We start from the raw sequence: 19,804 nt of genomic DNA, 5'->3' as shown, positions 1-19,804 counted from the left end.
GTAAATAAGTAACAAATAAACAATAAAATAAAAGAAGGTTTCTTGGTTTTCACCATATTACCATACACACTATACAAATTTATGCCTTTTACAGTAAAAATTGCTGGTGATTGCCAATGTGAATCTCCTAGTAGACACACAATTTGAAAATCCTACATCGCTGCATTCGAGTTATCCTATTCACAAGATTTTCAGCAAACTAGACCTCTGACCTTGACCTCAAGGTCAAGGGTCAACGAGATTCAAGCTTTTCTGAGATTTTCAGTAGCTGCACATATAGTATCATTTCAAAATCCTACATCACCTTGTTCTCAAACTTAGGTGTCCACGCCGTCTGCCTAGCAGGGTGACGACAATTTACCAATGAGGGGTAAAAAGGACATTTCTTTCTCAGACTCATGTTGACAGACTTTATTTACTATGGCAGCATTTTATCAAGTAGAAAAACAGATGTACTGTGAAACTGCACTTCTTTTTTCTTATATTAAAACATCTCAGGGATTAAATATGTAATTAGACTTCTTTACACGGGGAAAAAAAAAAAAGGCAGGTTTCACTGGTCTAGCCCACTTAAGTTCAAAGTGGACTGTCTATGGCCCAGGATGTAAAATGAGTAAGACATCCCTGGTATAGTGATTTACACATTGTCTAAAACGGAAAGTCTCCCGGTTTGATCCCGGGAGTAGATATAAATCCCCCAGGAAGGGCAGCTGGTGAAAAAACACCCCAAAACATATGAAGTTACCCACTCTGGCAACCCCTTGTGAATGAGGCAGAACCCAGAAGTAGTTTCTTCTATACTGTAGTGGGTTCGGTGATCAGATACAGTGGGGCAAAAAAGTATTTAGTCAGCCACCGATTGTGCAAGTTCCCCCACTTAAAATGATGACAGAGGTCAGTAATTTGCACCAGAGGTACACTTCAACTGTGAGAGACAGAATGTGAAAAAAACAATCCATGAATTCACATGGTAGGATTTGTAAAGAATTTATTCGTAAATCAGGGTGGAAAAAAAGTATTTGGTCAATAACAAAAATACAACTCAATACTTTGTAACATAACCTTTGTTGGCAATAACAGAGGTCAAACGTTTACTATAGGTTTTTACCAGGTTTGCACACACAGTAGCTGGTATTTTGGCCCATTCCTCCATGCAGATCTTCTCGAGAGCAGTGATGTTTTGGGGCTGTCGCCGAGCAACACGGACTTTCAACTCCCGCCACAGATTTTCTATGGGGTTGAGGTCTGGAGACTGGCTAGGCCACTCCAGGACTTTCAAATGCTTCTTACGGAGCCACTCCTTTGTTGCCCGGGCGGTGTGTTTTGGATCATTGTCATGTTGGAAGACCCAGCCTCGTTTCATCTTCAAGGTTCTCACTGATGGAAGGAGGTTTTGGCTCAAAATCTCACGATACATGGCCCCATTCATTCTGTCCTTAACACGGATCAGTCGTCCTGTCCCCTTGGCAGAAAAACAGCCCCATAGCATGATGTTTCCACCCCCATGCTTCACAGTAGGTATGGTGTTCTTGGGATGCAACTCAGTATTCTTCTTCCTCCAAACACGACGATTTGAGTTTATACCAAAAAGTTCTACTTTGGGTTCATCTGACCACATGACATTCTCCCAATCCTCTGCTGTATCATCCATGTGCTCTCTGGGAAACTTCAGACGGGCCTGGACATGCACTGGCTTCAGCAGCGGAACACGTCTGGCACTGCGGGATTTGATTCCCTGCCGTTGTAGTGTGTTACTGATGGTGACCTTTGTTACTTTGGTCCCAGCTCTCTGCAGGTCATTCACCAGGTCCCCCCGTGTGGTTCTGGGATCTTTGCTCACCGTTCTCATGATCATTTTGACCCCACGGGATGAGATCTTGCGTGGAGCCCCAGATCGAGGGAGATTATCAGTGGTCTTGTATGTCTTCCATTTTCTGATGATTGCTCCCACAGTTGATTTTTTCACACCAAGCTGCTTGCCTATTGTAGATTCACTCTTCCCAGTCTGGTGCAGGTCTACAATACTTTTCCTGGTGTCCTTCGAAAGCTCTTTGGTCTTGGCCATGGCGGAGTTTGGAGTCTGACTGTTTGAGGCTGTGGACAGGTGTCTTTTATACAGATGATGAGTTCAAACAGGTGCCATTCATACAGGTAACGAGTGGGGGACAGAAAAGCTTCTTACAGAAGACGTTACAGGTCTGTGAGAGCCAGAGATTTTCCTTGTTTGAGGTGACCAAATACTTATTTTCCACCCTAATTTACGAATAAATTCTTTACAAATCCTACCATGTGAATTCATGGATTTTTTTTCACATTCTGCCTCTCACAGTTGAAGTGTACCTCTGGTGCAAATTACTGACCTCTGTCATCATTTTAAGTGGGGGAACTTGCACAATCGGTGGCTGACTAAATACTTTTTTGCCCCACTGTAACACTAACATTTCAACACGTCAGACTACATTCTGACAATTATAACAAATCCAAAAAGCAACGGCAGACCAATCCACAAGAAAAACGGCAATTAGTTGCAGCCACATGGGAGGCATTTAGAAGTCAAGGACACTGAATCACACTTAAATAAATCCATCTTGACATACTATAACATTCAGATACAAATGTATAGCATGCAATATCTACGTTACTTTATATCTGGAGCTGGGATTTTACTTACAGATGTCTTCATGTGACCCGAAAGTGAGATGAGCTAGAATATGTTGTTTTGAAAGCCTCGACATATAAATGACCCATAAAAATAACATTCTGCCATATCGTTGTATGCTGATATTTCATGACGAGGGCAAAGTCTGTAGAAAGAGCTTAATCAAAAGGGATTTTATAGCGCTAACACCTGACTCTACATAGGCCTGTGAGCATATTTACTTGATGAAAAATAAAGCTGTATTCAGGTATGCTGTAGTCTGTCAATCATGCGTATTTTGAGTGTGGGTTCCAAGACCCTAAAAAGAAAAAAATGAAACGCATTAAAAGTTCTGACACTGATGTTTGACATGCAAGATCATGTAGCTCACATTAGCCTTGCTAGCGTGTTACCTAGATGATTAATAGCAGTGCCACTAAAAATGATAAACTACTGTTGAGATAAATATAAAATATGAAGGTGAGCTTGTAAAGTGTTAAAGCTGTGATGACAACACCTGTACTTGGTGTGAAAATGCACACATCTAATAGATTATCTTTTTTATTTATTTATTTATATATTTATTTATATATATATATATATATATATATATATATATATATATATATATATATATATATATATATATATATATATATATATATATATATATACACATATATACACACACACACACACACACACATATATACATACACACACTGTTTTATCAATCATTAAAACTTACATTGCTTCCGAATGTCTGAACTCACACTGAAGACAGGAGCAAATTAGCTGAGCTCAAATGCAGACAAACATATCAGGTTAAGTCTGGCACATTTTTTTTTCTAACATTTTTTTTTAAACTATTATTATTATTAATTTCTTTCTTTTTTGGCTCCTTGAAAACTTCTGTGGAAAAATCTGCCTGTCGCTCAACTAAAAATACTTTGGATTACTTCTTTCAAAACACAGGAAGTCAGCAAGCTCATGCTTAACCCCTATCCCTGTTCAAAAAGCCATATATATTACCTTATCTACTGGAATTTAGATAGCAATGATTACATTCACACACACAAGTAGAATGCGCTTCTTTGATTTTCCATATATTATCATCTGCACAATGCAGAGGTTGGTTTAACTAGTCTACATGAACAGTACTTGAAATCGTCACACAAAGTTCCAGGGTTTCTCCAAAATACCCTCCTTGACCTCAATGGAAAGTCTTACGGAGGTCAAGCAAAGACGTGGAGGAATTCATGAGGACATAAGAAAGGAGAAACACAGTGATAAAAGAATCTGAATGCACTTTCACAAAGTTCTGAAAGTGTACCTCCATGGGATGGGGGGTACACTATTCAAACACAACCTTTAAGTCAAGTAAGAACACCAAATATAAGTCCCATTCCCATTTATAAAGTATATATACACAAGACATCTCTTTATCTATTTAGTGCTTTCTGCATAATAGAAAGCACTGGTACTGACTGCATTAATTGCGTAGCTTCAGTTTGGTTAGCTGCAGTGTTGGGGATAACAAATTACTGTGGTCAGATTTAATTGAAATGCAGTGCATTGCCATTATGGGCAGAGTATATTAAGGCATATATGCATATTTTCATATGTTCTCAAGTAACAATCACCTGACCACTGACAGTGGATTTGAAAAAAAAAAATGCAGAAAGGTACAGAGACATTTGTTTGGCAAGAATCACCTTTAATATGAATTTGTGTTGACATGTGGGCATAATTATGCTGTACTGTTAACCAGCAATTACATAGCAATGCATCTCAAGTGATGTTGTGGAGTAATGTCACAAGTACAGTAACAAGTTAGTTGTGCTCTTTATGGAAAGTATGCTTTTTGGAGCGTACAAATAAGTAATGCATACTTAAAACTTTTGAGAAGCCACCCCGACACTAATTAGTTGATCGAAGAGCAGTTGGTGAGATGACCTTGAAAAGTCTTTGTAGAACGGTAGAATTAAATGTCCCTGCATTTCTTCTTTTTCTTCTTTCTTTATTATTTCTAATTTTATTGAGGAAATATCTATAGTTCAGGCTTAGTACCACATGTATCTGAAAGATCTATATACAGACTTATATAAGGTATATTTTTGCCTTCAAAGCTTGCAAGTACTTCTAGTTTTTTTTTTAAGTCATCCGTTTGTCTTTTGATGTCACTGAAGTCCAAGCTTCTGATGGCTGACAGATCTGCTGAAAAGTGACCAAGCAATATGAAGGATGGCTCACGGGAAAATTGAAATTGACAGTCTAAGTAACTGTTTTTCAAAAATAGCTTGAGTACTCTTTGAAGTCAACACACTCTGTATCTCATTCCCTTCCCAACACCCAGACAGAGATCTGCATGAGTGATTTTACTCACTGCCAGCTATTATACTCCCCTCTCTCCAGCAGTGCTTTCTTAAATATGCATGCCCTACATTTCCTCACCACCTTCCAAATTCAAATGGATGTCCCCTGCTCTCGCCTCCATTCTCTTCTGCCTCCTCTCCCTTACTGCTTCTGCTCTCTGCAACTCTGCTTTATTTGTGGTTGACCCAATTTCCAGGTTTGATCCATCCTGTGGTGTCGAGGCAGACTGTGGAGCAGCAGACTGACTGACTGACAGACAGACACAAAGCACATCAGCGAGCTGGCATCGATGCCTATGCTGTGCCCACCCACCCTTTTGCAAGAATGAACCCATCACTCTCCGCCTCTTGGTGCCAAACCCAGATCTGCTTCTTTGTCTTTGCGGCTCCAGACACAAACATGCTACCCCCTCCTGCTCTGCCACAGCACCATTTACTATTTGGTCTGAAGACAGAACTGCAGGCTCATCCTTCGTTTCACTGACTGGCTGTAACGGCATGCACTACACTACAACTTCACAAATTCCGCTCTTTATAACCTATGGCCAGGAACAGACCTGAGATACTCATCATGTCAGCAAAGCGGAGGCAACTCTCTGGAGGGCGATTGTGGAGGAAGAGACTGGAGATCTGGCTTGGCAGCTTATCCATTTGTCTGAGTGCATCATGACTTGATCCACCTCCACAAAGTGTATTTGGAAATCTGAAATGATTGTTCAATTTCACGAGATTGAATACTGTAATACTAGTCTAGTGCTGCAGATACCAGTTGTTGTCTGCCTGGCTGAGTCAAAGCTGCTATTGCTGCGGCTGATGATGACATATAAATGTCTTACATAACTACATTACATTGTGCAATCAGGGCAGAGGGGTCTGAGGAATCAGGACACAATGGTTTTATAATACCCAGAGATGATCCATGAGAACATCTATGGATTACAGAAAATAAGGCTGACCCATCATCATGATCGGTTATTTAAAGGGATAGGTTGACATTTTGGGAATTGCGCAAACTCTTGCTCATAGCTGGATGATTAAGCTGACACCACTCTCTACAGCCAGGACACAATTAGACGATAAAAATAATAATACTAATAGAAGGAAACTAGAGAAAACCGGCTAGGTCGACTGTGTCCAAAAGCACCCACCCATACCAACGCTTTTAAAACAATTTATTTATAACCGCAAGATTTTATACCACATTAGTCATTTCTTAGTCTTTCTGCTAAGCAAGCCCAACAGTTTCCTGGCTCCTGATTCATATTTAAAAGAAACTAAATTATTGAAATGCAAGCAATTATTATTTGTACTGCTATTATTTTGAGTAGCTGCACACAGAAGGGTGCTTAAAACAGGGGTGGGCAATTAGGCCACATTATAGACCTAATTGTAACATGTACTCCTACCAGCAGCAGTTTATAAACTGATAAAATTAATATTGAAATAAACTGAGTTCAGTTTATCGGTCAAAGCTTTTGGCTCAAATGAGTTGTACATAAGATTAAGTTCTTATTTGAAACAACAGCAGTCGCTCCAGTATGGGACGAGTTAGACTACCGTATGGAAAATTCTATGTGTCTAGAGGGGAACACATAGCATATGTCCATATGAGCATTGTATGATTTTATGTAAAATTTTTATATTTAGCCATGTAATTTAAATTTGCTGCAAGCTTCTATGCCCATTACTTAAAAGAAAAAAAATAAAGTCTTTTGGCTTAAAAAGCCTTTTGAAATCGGATAATTCCTGTTGCTACGCCCTTTAACTCTCTTAGCAGAAACTGCCGTTTGCTCAAAATACAAGTTTTAGTTGCAACACCATGTGAGCCTCTCCATCCTTATTGCTGTACATTTCTGTACTTCCTTCTTGTTTTTAAACCACACTCGTTTCATTCATGTTTTTCTGGGTCTGCTTCCCCGCTCTCTAGGTCACAGAGGCAGTAGTTGTTGCTGCTGAGTCAACATCACAAGTGGAACACTGGTCTGCTCTTTGAATTACAAAGACACTAAAACAATAAATAAAACAACAACATACACTCACACATAAGACATGACTATTAAGCTTATCATAGGCTACTGACTGCTACTTGACTAATCCTATCAATTCCCGTATCTGGAAGCAGGCTAAGTGCAACCATTCTCAGACTGTCTAACAGGTGAGGCCATTAATCTATCTGGATCATGAGCCACTTACAGGTTGTCCACATTAGACAGGCCTACACTTGTGTTCATAATTCTACTTCTTCATAATTACTTGTATTACATTATTTTTTCTGAATTAGAATTTTTCCAGAATCCTTTAAAAAGACTATTTTCGTTATATTTACCTAAATATTAAAAATCCATAAATTAATGCAACAAACTGAAATGCCTATGGGCTTGTGTCCAGCAACCTGGATTGAAGATTGTAGTCTGTACAAAGTGTACAAACTGAGTGTGTGTGTTGTGCAGCGATATAGCGCGTGTGGTGCTATGGCCGACTGAGATAACTTCTTATCTTCCTGTACTATTTTCGATATGTTCTGACTTGTCTGTCCTTTCCAGCACCAGTGTATTTTGTTTGTGATTCTGACAAAAACAGAATAATTTAATAAACTCACGTTAAAAAAAATTTTTTTGTATCTTCTAGATTCAGACATTAAATGCCAAATATAAACCTACATACTAGTTGGTCTCTGTAGTTGTTTGTTTTCAGTGCGCCGCATATAAGCAGCAGTGCACTGGTTGCTGGTTGGAGAGCTAAGACAGCATGAAGGAAGCTAACAGCAAAACATTTAGCTTTCTTTATTTGCAAAATACATTTCCTTATATTTTGCATATTTAGGCACAGCCTGTTGCAAAAAAAAACTAAAAACTGGATTTATTCCAATTTCATTAGTTAAATGTATGAAAAATGTCAACGATAACATATTTTGTCAGACATAATATAGTAATTTTGTACCAACAAGATGATTTCCAAAGAGCTGTTAGCTGAACACTTAGTAGGGCTGAACGATTATGGAAAATAATCTAATTGCGATTTTTTGCCCCAATATTGCGATTGCGATGCGATATGCGATTATTTTTTAAGGTCTTTGTCTTCTGTATTATTAAACAAAGACAAGCAATACATCATATAGTATGGCCAATACTATATTACATTAATTTTAAACTGTTCTTTCCTGGAAGACAGACCTCTGTTATGATGACATGAGGTGATGCATGAATTGATGACTGACATTTTTATTTAACTTCTTCAATCACAACAGTATATTTGAACATACACAATAGTTTATTTTTAGCTTACAAACATCTGAGCATAAAGTGCTGACAAGGAACCCTGGTGTAAACATTAAAATGAAAGTCAGTACAATGTGCAGATTGCAGAAATATACATAAACAAAATCAGTGGCTTTACCACACTCAGTTTTTCGACATCTGTGAACTACTAGACAGTCATTCAATTAAAAAATAATATTAAATAAATAAAACTAATAAATAAAAAATACACACATCTTACTGATCTCTGCAGTCAGTAACATTACACATAAAGTGCAAACATAATAGCAATTGTATAAACACACACACAAACACGCCTTTAAAATTTAAAGGCGTGAAATTGGACGGTCTAGCCAGAAGGCTAGTTCTGATTAGCGTCACCGCTGTCTCGGTGGAGTTTATTAAACTCGGCCGTCTGCTTCTTGCTATCTAAAATATAACCAGACACTGGTGTAAATTCTCGACTGTCTCATACTTCTGTTTAATAAGTTTTCTGTTTGACGTTTAGTCAGCTGTGTGAAAACCAAGGAGGAACCCACCCGGGGGATTAATAAAGTTTTATTTTATCTAATCTAATAACTTTAATCTCAGCCAAACCGATTTACTCACGAACAAACAAAACACTGAAAAAAGCCCAACAATAACATTTTTAGGTTGTCTAAGTGACTTATATATTACGTTTAACCCGAGCAGCGAAACTCCGCGGTGATCTGAAAATGATGTGCCGGGAGTTGTGCCGTTCTCGGCCGCATCAGTAACCCTCGAGCTCCCGGCTAGCTGTCGAGCTGGTGGGTAGCAGACGCCTCTGAAAACGTCGAAGCACTTTTGCAAATATGGGATATCTTGATAAACCGAGCAGATATTTGATGTTTACACAACTACTTTCTCGCCTGAAAATATGTTAAAAGTTTATTTTGTGACCCAGAAAGATTAGTATGAGTAATTTTAAAACTTAGTAGCGGCCGCCATTGTTGGAAACTGGAGTTTGGCTGGGCCGCGCTATGAATTCTGGGATATGGTAGTAATTTGGACAGCCTTCGGCGCGTCGCTGTGACGTAATCGGTCTACAAATGCGGCCCCAGGAGGATGCAGCCCATGAATTTGGACATGTCCAGAGTATAATCGCAGCCTTTGCGGTTAGAAAATTGCACTTGATCATGTCGTGATATTATCGCAAATGCGATATATCTCAGCATGGTGTGCAGTGTGACCTTAAAAACATTTGTGGAAACTGGACAAGTAGAGGACTAAAGAAGTGGCAAACCTAAAATAAACTGATAACTTAATGAACCATCTATAGCAGATGACCGGCATTTGCCATGTCATGTCCTTGAGAAAAAAAACATATCCAACAAAGACCTGACACAGGACAAGAGAGCTGTAGATGGATCAAGTGCCAGATCCATCTACTGTTTACAAAAATCTCATGAGAAGTGGTTTCACTGGAAGAGTGTCAAATTACTCCAGAATAGGACTGATCTTTTTTTTTCTTTTTTTTTCTTTTTTTTTTTTTAAAATAGTGGCAACAGGTGTTATTGAGTGATGAATCCAAATGTGAAAACTTTGGTTAAAACTGACACAGGAGGTGATGAGACAGGTACAACAGTGTCTACAGCAATCTGTAAAACAAGGTGGAGGCTCTGTCATGGTTTAGGGCTCCATTTCAGCCAGTCAAATCTTGTTAAAACAGATTGACTTATGAATGGAGAAAGGTACCAATAGGTTTTGATCCACCATGCAATCCCATGTGGAAAGTGGGCAACAGCTTCATTTTTCAACATGAAAATGATCCCCAACCCAGCGTCAATGCAGTAAAAGCATACCTGGACAGAAAAACACATAATGGAACACCAACAGTCATGGATTGGCCTCCCCAGAGCCCAGACCTCAACATTATTGGAGCAGTGGGGGATCATCTTGACAGACAATGGAACAAAAGGCAGCCAACATCGAAGAAGAGCTTTGAATATCTTTCAAGAAGCCTGGAAAACTATTTATGAAGACTACTTGAAGAAATGACAAAACAGCTTGTCATGAAAGAAAGATTCTTCCTCAGCCTATTAATATAAGACCACGATCAGGTCAGTGTGGGCAGATATCAGAGACCATGACAGCAGGAAACAAACTTTTTGATTGGCACATTCCTAATCTATCTAGCCTTCACATTTGAGCCTTCTGGTTTTCTTTCAGACTTAGAAATCCGAATTGTTCACCATTCATCTGACGAGTAAATGAAGAAATCTCTGTACGTTTGGTTTTTGGTCTTTTGGCCAACAGCTATTTCAGGATTAGCAATTCCAAAGAATTTCAAGCTAGGTGGAAGAAGCACAATGATGAGTCATTCTGAAATAACTTTGATGAGTTCTTCTGTTATTTGGTCTAAAATTAACTTTATTTTACTCACTATGCAGTTTTAAACAAAGCTGCAAACCACAATCATCCAGTCAGGCACAGCCACATTTTAAGTGAAAGCTAAATTTATGACTGTTGCTCGTCTGAAAGATCAAGAACAGCGTATTAAGTCTGGTTACAGCTTTAGCTTCCAAAATTGTGCACCGATCTGTTTTGTAAGAGGAAACTTTAACGCAGTTGCAGCAGTTAGGCAAATAAATCTGCTGATCAACAGAAAACAAAAAGGATTTCAATGTGAACCGTTGCAACTTTTTTTTTTCTCTCAGTGATAGTAAAATAATTCTCTTTGGATTTTGGAAACTTGGTTGCACAAAACTAGCTGCAAGGACTCACTCTGATTTACAGATTCTGAAAGGAAGATTCGCCTATAAAACCTCCTTGGTTTCTGGTATATTAATATTTGTATGGTGCAAAAAAACAAAATAAAGGAAAAAAGAAAATAAATTGAAACCATTCTTGTACCTGTACAAGTATATGACAAATGCTCTTAAACATCCCACGGGAGTTGAACAAAGGGAGCATTGAAAATTAATCTAAGTACCATCTTAATGAAAGAGGAGGAATGACATGTTGCTTGCCAGGACAAAGAAAGGAATCTTATCTCCTTGACATGCATTATCTCAACATTTGTGCAGTAAACCAGTCCAGTGTGGGCGATTCTGCAGTACAGATAGTAATAAATCGAACTTATTCCCCTTTGAGGCTGCCCTCTGGCAGCTTTTACAGGCCTGGGGTGACGTCATTTTATACAGCAGGAAAGAAATGTCAGCACATTTACTGCAACAATTACCAGCAGCACATGACAAGGGTCACAGGATACTCGTGTCAGATTTGCATCAATCATATGACCTTTGAGATTGAGGCTGGGATAACCGTAATAGCAACTCAAGCTCAACAAGACTTTGATACTTCCTTGTTTGTCAAAAACCTTACTGACGCAATAGAGTACATTTTTTTTCAGTTGATATGGGAAGAACGCAAATAGCAATGGGCAGACTGATCGTATACTTGAAAAGATCACTCACCAAAGATCTCCCCACTCTTGGCATACTCCGTGACTAAATAAAGCATGTTCTTCGTCTCCATCACCTGAGAGAGGGAGAGGATGAAGGAACAGGGCCGAGGGGGTGGGGGAAAAGAGACACACAAAAAGAATTAGATTAAGTAAAAATAAATTAAAAAAAAAAATAAAAAGAAAGAAGAAGAAAAAGTAGTAGTAGTTAAAAAAAAAAAAAAAAAACCCCAAAAGATAAAAATAGCCAAAATATCACACAATTGACTACAGGGCTCAATGTGTGTTTAAACTGCAGTGTCTGGCGTTCGTAAAATCGTGAGAAAAACTAAATGCATGAATGGCACGGGTCTAAATATGGCAACCATGTAAAAGAATGGAGGTGGACGGTTGGTGTTGTTGAGTATATCTGAATGGTACTTAAAGCCTTTCCATCCTCACCCGGTGCTGTGTTGTGTAGGAGGAGGAGAACCGATTTAGAAGCAGAAACACTCAGGAGATGAATAGAATGAAATGCGGAGGGGAGAGTCAGATGCAGAGAAGAGGATGAATCAGACACAGCGAGCCAGACATTCACACTAGAAATCCCACGCTCATTGTTTATGATCAATTTTCCATCTGTTACACTGACCGATTCATGGATTTAGGAAATTAAAGCCTTTTTCTTCCTCTTTTTTTGGTTGGTCTTCGTTTTGTAACAAACACATTCTCTGTCCTCTGTTTACAACCGATTGATGAATTAAATCTGGGTATTGGTACTCTGTTGAGAGCCAATACAGCATCTAATGGAAAATAAACCTTTTCACAACAGACATTTTGACCTGGCGCAGCAGGAAAAGCACAGGTGTAACTAATAGTATTAACGATGGCTCTGTTTCATGTCGGCGTGCCAGTAAACCAGCATGGAGAGTAGTGGGGCCCTGGCACTGGCCCCACCTGAGTAGATGTAGTCATTATTAATGATATTAAATCACCCGTGTTTGACAAGATAAAATGCCCACTGTGGGAGAGAGCAGTTTTTATTCCGTGGCTGATCTCACAGCTTCTCCTGTGCATGAATAACACAAACATGGGATTGCTACCTTCCTATATTGTTGGTCATTTTCTAAAGTTCATACATCCGGGAAGGCAGCAGAGCTATGGGCAGACAGATGCAGCAGATGTTTTGGGCAACATCTGCAAGAAGTGCCAACATTGCCATGTGATAAAAATCTACAGTTTATTCTTCTACTTTAATTTTAGAGGTAATGCACATTAGTGAACAAGAGTGATGCTCTTGTGCAACTGCAGGGAATGATTTTTGACACCTGTGACAAAAACAAACAAACAAACAAACAAAACTATCACAAGCACAACAATCACAGTCTAAGTGGTGGAAATAATAAAAAGCAAGGCAATTTTCATCATCAGGACTTTCTGATCAAAGTAAGTAAACAAGACAATGAATAATTCACGACAAACAAAATTACAGGGGTTTGATATAGCCAGTCCTGCTTGAAAAGTTTGATGACATGCAGTAAATTCTGAAAAATGTCATAGTTTGAATTTTAAAAACCAATAAATGGAAATGCACTGTGTGTTAGTGCTTGTGGGCTGCTTTGGCTGTCCTTTGAGATAACTTCACGCTTGAAGATCTATTAAACATTATTTTAGATACCGTCTACTTTAAGTATCAGACTGTGATAAAGAGCACCTCTAATTTCCTCTGTTAACTAAGGGACTTATTGACCTGACAATGACATGAATCTGCTGATTTTCAACATCCTAGACTCGGGACTCTGTGATCGGCTGGTCAGCTTCACTTATGCTTGATGATGAGCTGGACCTTTTCATGCGTGCTTGTGAAGACAAGTTCACCAACATGTGGAAAACCTAACAATCAATCTAATTAGACACTTCAGTCACCTTCAGAAGATTGCTAGCTTAAAGAAGCTAACAAAGCCAGTAAGTAGCTAAACCTCTGTGACAAGACAGGAGGCTTGTTATAAGCAAAGGAATAAAGCAGTTATTAGGAAAATAATAGCACTGAGTGAAAAAAAGTCTGATATCCTGTTATCTGGTGAAGTAATCAACACACTGGAAAATTAAGTTTTTTTGGTCATATAACTGTGTTGCACATGCTTTTGTTTGGTAAGGTAAAATGTGTCAGGTAAAGGTGGGTGTGCAGAAAGTCATTTTAAACTAATCATCTGTACATCCTTCCAGTGGAAGAGCACTTTATTTCTAGCAGTTTCAGTAAAAACTTATTGTAGTTTTGGGGGAAACTGAAGTTTAAAAAATTATTTTAGTATGAAAATAAAAAGTTTAGTTGACAAAACCAAAAAACTAAATATGTTTGGCTTGCATAAGCTGTCAGTTATAGTTACCTCTAACTGCAGTTAGATAGGAACCCTCCCCAATAAATAAATAACATAATAATTGCAGCTGCTACCACTCTAGTATTAATCACATTACAGTATATTGTTTTAATAAAAGCACTGTGAAATAGTGATTTATAGCTTTAAATGTAATGAACTGAATGGGTTTTCACACCAACCATTGATTGCAGTGTTCGGTGTACTGACATGGGGTCAGGGTCAATCCAATACTATCCTTAATGGATTCAAGCATTTTTCTTTAGTATGACTCATATTCAAATGAAGCACTCACATTGTACTGGCATTACTCTCAATAACAAAACCTCTTTCAATAAATAACATCGACTGGAATAAGAGCGAAAGCAGAGAGCTGAAGCCCTAAAAACAGCCAGAGGATTAAAAGATGGACAAAAAAAGTTTGGAAGTCAGATCAGGGGCCAATACAAGAAAAGGCTACACGACACATGAAAAACAAGAGTCCGGATCCGCTGTCCTGTATCTTTGTGCGCCTTCATTGGCAGCAGCTTTCCTCTGGGCCACAGAGCCAATCCTAGTTTATGAGATTGGAAAGGAAATCACTAATTGACCGGCGCTGATTGGATGGTTAGGCTGCTGGAAATAATGATACGCACCAAAATAACTCAACAGAAAGCTGGAACAGTGCCAGATGGTTGTGTAATGATAATGAACGCTCATTTACTTTTCCTACACAGTAAATGTAACAGGACCCAAAGGCTTATGTAATACAACTGAATCACCAAAACTGTTGAGTTATCAGTGGTTAGGGTTATTTTGTGAAAAGCAGCGGCCATCATCATCATCATCATCATCATCATCAACTTTATTTATAAAGCACTTTAAAACAACCACAGCTGACACAAAGTGCTGTACATTGGAACTGTAAAATAAAATTACATGAGATATAAATAAAAAACAAATAAAAGAAGAGTGAAATCATTAATTAAATAACTACTGCATTAAAAAAAGAAACTAAGTCTCACTGAGGTTAAAAGCCAAGGAATAAAAGTGGGTTTTAAGACGTGATTTAAAAGTGGACAGTGAAGGGGCCTCTCTAACATGCATGGGCAAATTATTCCATAATTTTGGAGCCACAATAGAGAAGGCCCTGTCCCCTCTAAACTTGGTAACTATGTGAAATGAGTTTACCTTCGGCTGTCTAAAACGCCAAGAGAGTCCAACAATCACGGTCGTTTACTTTAGAAAACACTATTTTGTGAGTTGACTGAATTTATCTGAATGCTGTAAAAGTGCCCAGGTGGCACATGGGAAATTATTTAGATGCAGGATTTATTTCCCTGAAATATTTTCAGTATATGCTCATACTGCTAATAATGTGCTCTGGTTTAATAGTACTAATGAATTAAAAACATTAATATTACCACATTTAAAATAAAATCAAATCACATTCACCCCAATTAGCAGCATGTAATCAAAAAGAAGGAAAAAAAAAAGTGTGTACAAAGTGAAATACACTTGTTCAACAACATACTTTTTGACCTTCCATAGGAGAAATGAGAAATAAAGCTCTTAAATGTCCAATTATCAAACTCTGGATTGTGTCTCGTGCATTCAGATGTAAACCAGTATAACACTGAAGTATAACATACTGGCTCCTCTGTCTGCAGAAGGGGAAGAAAAAAGTTCATGTTCTTCAGCATTCTTGTCTATTTAATGGTTTGTGCTCATGATATCATCCAAAAATAAACTTGGTGAAGAAACCACTGAAACGTACTTCATCTGAAAACAATCTCAGCTCAAGGCAAAGAGACATTTTACTGCAAATTAAAAAACAAAAGAAAACACCAAACTGGCATTGTTTGCTGATGGTGCCCACAAAATTTAAGAATATGTGCAAACGTAAATAAAAACAGTACACAAGGCAAGCTTGAAGCTGGAAGTAAAATCCTTTTTATTCTTCAACACAGCCTGAACTCTTAGGCAAACCTTCTTGTAATTTCTTTAAGTAGTCTTTGGGAATAGTTCTCCAGGCTTCTTGAAGGACATTCATGTGCCGCACAATTCTATGGGGAGGTCAATCTATGAATGATAGCGCTACAAAGTGTGTGTGTGTTTTGTGTTTTTTAAATCCAGGTATGCTTTTACTGCACTGACAGTGCATGCTGAAAAATAAAGTTGTTGCCAGATGGTGAATTAAGGTCTGACGGAACATTTGTGGTTTCAGTTTGTTTTAGCAAATACAAACTGACGCGGTGACTCGTGCTGGAGTCGAGCAGTCAGTTACAACTCATTTTAAAACACACGTCACATATGATGAATCCAAAAATAATTTGTTAAATTTCTGCCGCTGGTATCGTCATACAGTGTGCAACACATACAGAGATGAAATAAGTGCAGAGAGCCAGTCAGTCATTAACTATGCACTCATATCTTTAACTGCAATGGCAGGTTCTGCTAGGCCACAGTTGTGTGCTTATGCATTAGAATATGACCTGGACTGCTCCTGCGTTTTCACACTACTATTACTACTGCTACTACTACTACTACTACTACAACAGCAAGTTCTCCTCCACATAAATGTCTCCTTGCAAATTCTTGGGCCCTTCAACAGCTGTTACTTTGGGTCCACACAGTCACTGCATATTACACATTACAATCTCGCCGCTGCCTTCACAAAGATAAACTTTGACTGGAGACGTGGAAAAGTGCACGTATTCATTCAAAAGACGAAAGTAATATCAACAGGCTCCGGAAAACTTTTCTGGGTGAAAGAAAAATGACTCATAATTTCCTCATCAATGTACATTTTCAACAAATTACTCCACACTCTGAAGCATGTTATCCTTACTCACCCGAAAACATTGTTTCCCCAACCACAAATATTGACCCATGATGTTCTTTTTCTGTCTTTTTTGTGAGACTGTTTGCACAGTTAGGGCTGATTGATGATAAAGACTAAGCCAGAGCACCCATTACAGAAGTTTACATTAGAAAACACTCTAGCAGCGCGTGTTAATTTGGGCCTGTGTGATGACGCTTTTAATAAGTTCCGACAAACTTTTTCGTAAATTGTTAAATTCCTGTTTAAATATATGCAGTACTCTGGGCATTCTTCCAACATCACCTCTACAGTGTCTGTGACAAATCGCAAGAGATTGGGATTGGATGGGTTAAAGAAAAAGTCAGATCTAAGCACTCAAGACAGAAATAAATCTCTGGAAAAACTCTTGATCAAGGCTTGTCAAGTGGGAGACAAACGCTAAGTTTAAAAAAAAAAATGACACTAGACTACTTATCTTCACAGCATTGCAACACAGGGGAATAACAATTAACAAATATTTCCTTTTGGGAGAGACATAAAATGCACCAGAGACTAGAAAAAAAAAAATCATGCCATGCTGTAGTCCAAATCAAAGTAGAAAGATGAAATCAGCACATCGAAAAAGATTAATCGTTTAGTCCCCATCTGGCACTCAAAAGATGCTGCGCTACACACAATGAAGCCAAAGACTCACCTGGTAGAGCTTAATAATGTGGGGGTGGTCCAGCATTTTCATGATCTGAACTTCTCTGTAGATCTTCTCCAGGTTGACGGCATCCAGCTGGGTCTTGTCGATGATCTTAATGGCCACCTGCAGAATCAAGCATCAACAACACAACTGTAAACAATCAGTTTCTTAATAACACACAACGGAGTCATTGTTAAAGCTCATCAGAGTTTGATGGACAATGACAAGGAGCTCCCCAGATTTACGCAAACACTAGTGCAGACAGGAATTTAATGTTCTCCAAGCAACAAAGGCGGACAGTCTGCTCCTCTTCGGGGTTTCTTTGTGCCTTTTTTTTGTGGAAATAAGAAAACTGTTCGTGAGATAAATACAGCTTGTACCGAAACCTCCGTAAACAGCCTTCAAATAATGAAATATTACATCGGAGATCCCACTGATGCAACCATCTGCTTTACTGGATATACACACGGCCACAATGACACGAACAAGTGTAAATCACACACGCAAAACTTCCAACACGCTTGGCTTTGATTAACATTGGCCGGGAAGTAGCAGAGCAACATTAACATCTCATCTTTAGATTGTCTCATAAACAGCATTTCATCAGAAGTGCTCCAAGCATCTGTGAGCGAAGCTGAACGAGTAAACAAAAGGGGACCCCGGCAATCACACCACCGTTAGACTGAGCTAGAAAACTCACCTGAGGGCAGGATTTTAAAGCACTGAGCTGAAACAACAAGTTTTTAGATTTAAATGTTTTATTCAGAATTCTGAGTCAGAATTTATATTTTCAAAGAATTTATTAGACTTTGATTTATTTTATTTTTTTTAATTTACCCACCCACACACAGAATTATGAGGGCAAAAAAGAAATTCTTAATTCTGAGTGGGGGAAAAAGTCTGAATTTTGACTTTCTGGGAAATTCAAATAAAAATCAAAACAAGAAATACAGGAATATAACTTTTGCTTTTGAATTTATTTATTTATTTATTTTTTTAAAGATTTTTAGTAGCCCTAATCAGCTACCAAAATAGTGGCTATTTATTCAAGTTCCTTTTAAGCAATTATCTCTAAAAAGCATCTAGTTACTGCTTCAGAAACGTGAATATTTAACATTTTTCCAATTCTTCCATGATATAAAACTGAATAAATTTGACTTCTGGAGCTGCTTAGACAAAACAAGAATGTGGCAGCACAGACTATAGGGTACTATCTTAGAAAAGCAAGTCGGGTTACAGAGCCATGTGGTTTGAGGATTTATCTGATTCCAAAATAATACTGTCTGACACTGGATTTTCATCCGGGCACTTATCACAGGCATTTTGTCTGCAGCGTGACGATCACATAAACAGCAGATTCTTTTCACATTACTAAATTTTTCATCAGGAAAGTTGCAGTGATCGACTATCACGGCGCACTGCATATTTTGTTTTTGGGTTCAAGCCCACTGTGTCAGTGAAGTGGTATTATTCAAGTAAGTCAAGGAAATGTAATGCATTCTTGCTTTTAATTTTAACGACAGATCTATAACTTACTGACCTGCCTTTAACATATTAACAGTTTGGACTTACAGATGAGCAGCAATGGGTATTTTGATAGGTTTAACACTTTCCATTATCATCTCCCTAGCTACGTACAGGCAGGCGTTCAATTCAGGATTAAATCTAAATCTTTTAATGGCACTCCAGCTACCTGTGCAGACCCTTCGGGCATGAAATTCAAAATCTTTGGTCTGCTACAGAGGGACAACAGAGCACCTAACATGAAAAGATCTGTGCTACCTGATTACATTGTCAACAAAACTAAACCCACACACAGCACACAAGACTTCTCGTGAACTGTGCTGGCACAAGGTCACTGGAGGACAATGAGTTAGAGGTGAATTTAGCTCATACAATGAAAGCAGAAAGACATGATGACGCTATAATCAGATATGGATAGATGTACAACTTGACACACAAGACCAGAAGGGAATGGCTCAACAGTATGTAAAGCCACAAGCTGCAATATGTACTTACTGGGATGAATGGGTCAGTATCACATGCAGGGGCCACGCACAGAAAGAGTATGTTATTTACACAGAGATAAACCTGTCCGGGAATATGCCCACACATTCACATCGTAACACAACATCTGCCGTTTCATGTGTCAGTACACTGGTTTTCTTTACACTATGCTAATATCGCTTGTGCCCAGGCAAATTCTCAAGGCAGATGGCATCACATAAGTTAATAGCCTGCCACTCGGGCCGACCTTGGCTGCTG

At 38.5% G+C, this 19,804-nt stretch overlaps 1 protein-coding gene across 2 annotated transcripts in view; it reads right to left on the bottom strand.

The window, feature by feature from the left end:
• sik2b (salt-inducible kinase 2b) overlaps window positions 1-19,804 on the bottom strand; it is a 52,632-nt gene that overhangs the window by 30,811 nt on the left and 2,017 nt on the right. For both annotated transcript variants that reach the window (XM_085243415.1, XM_085243414.1), the window contains exons 2-3: window positions 17,546-17,662; window positions 11,708-11,771 (exon numbers count right to left, since the gene is read on the bottom strand). In XM_085243415.1, coding sequence (XP_085099541.1) covers window positions 11,708-11,771; window positions 17,546-17,662 — 181 coding nt within the window. The remainder of the gene's footprint in view (window positions 1-11,707; window positions 11,772-17,545; window positions 17,663-19,804) is intronic.

The sequence above is a fragment of the Mchenga conophoros genome, linkage group LG14 (assembly GCF_057382185.1).
Source record: "Mchenga conophoros isolate Kocher_MC1m ecotype Shallow Benthic linkage group LG14, M_conophoros_male_GT1.1, whole genome shotgun sequence".
In the NCBI taxonomy this organism is placed as follows: Eukaryota; Metazoa; Chordata; class Actinopteri; order Cichliformes; family Cichlidae; genus Mchenga; species Mchenga conophoros.
Note: the sequence above shows the minus strand (reverse complement) of the source record. Positions and strands in the feature narration are given on the sequence as shown.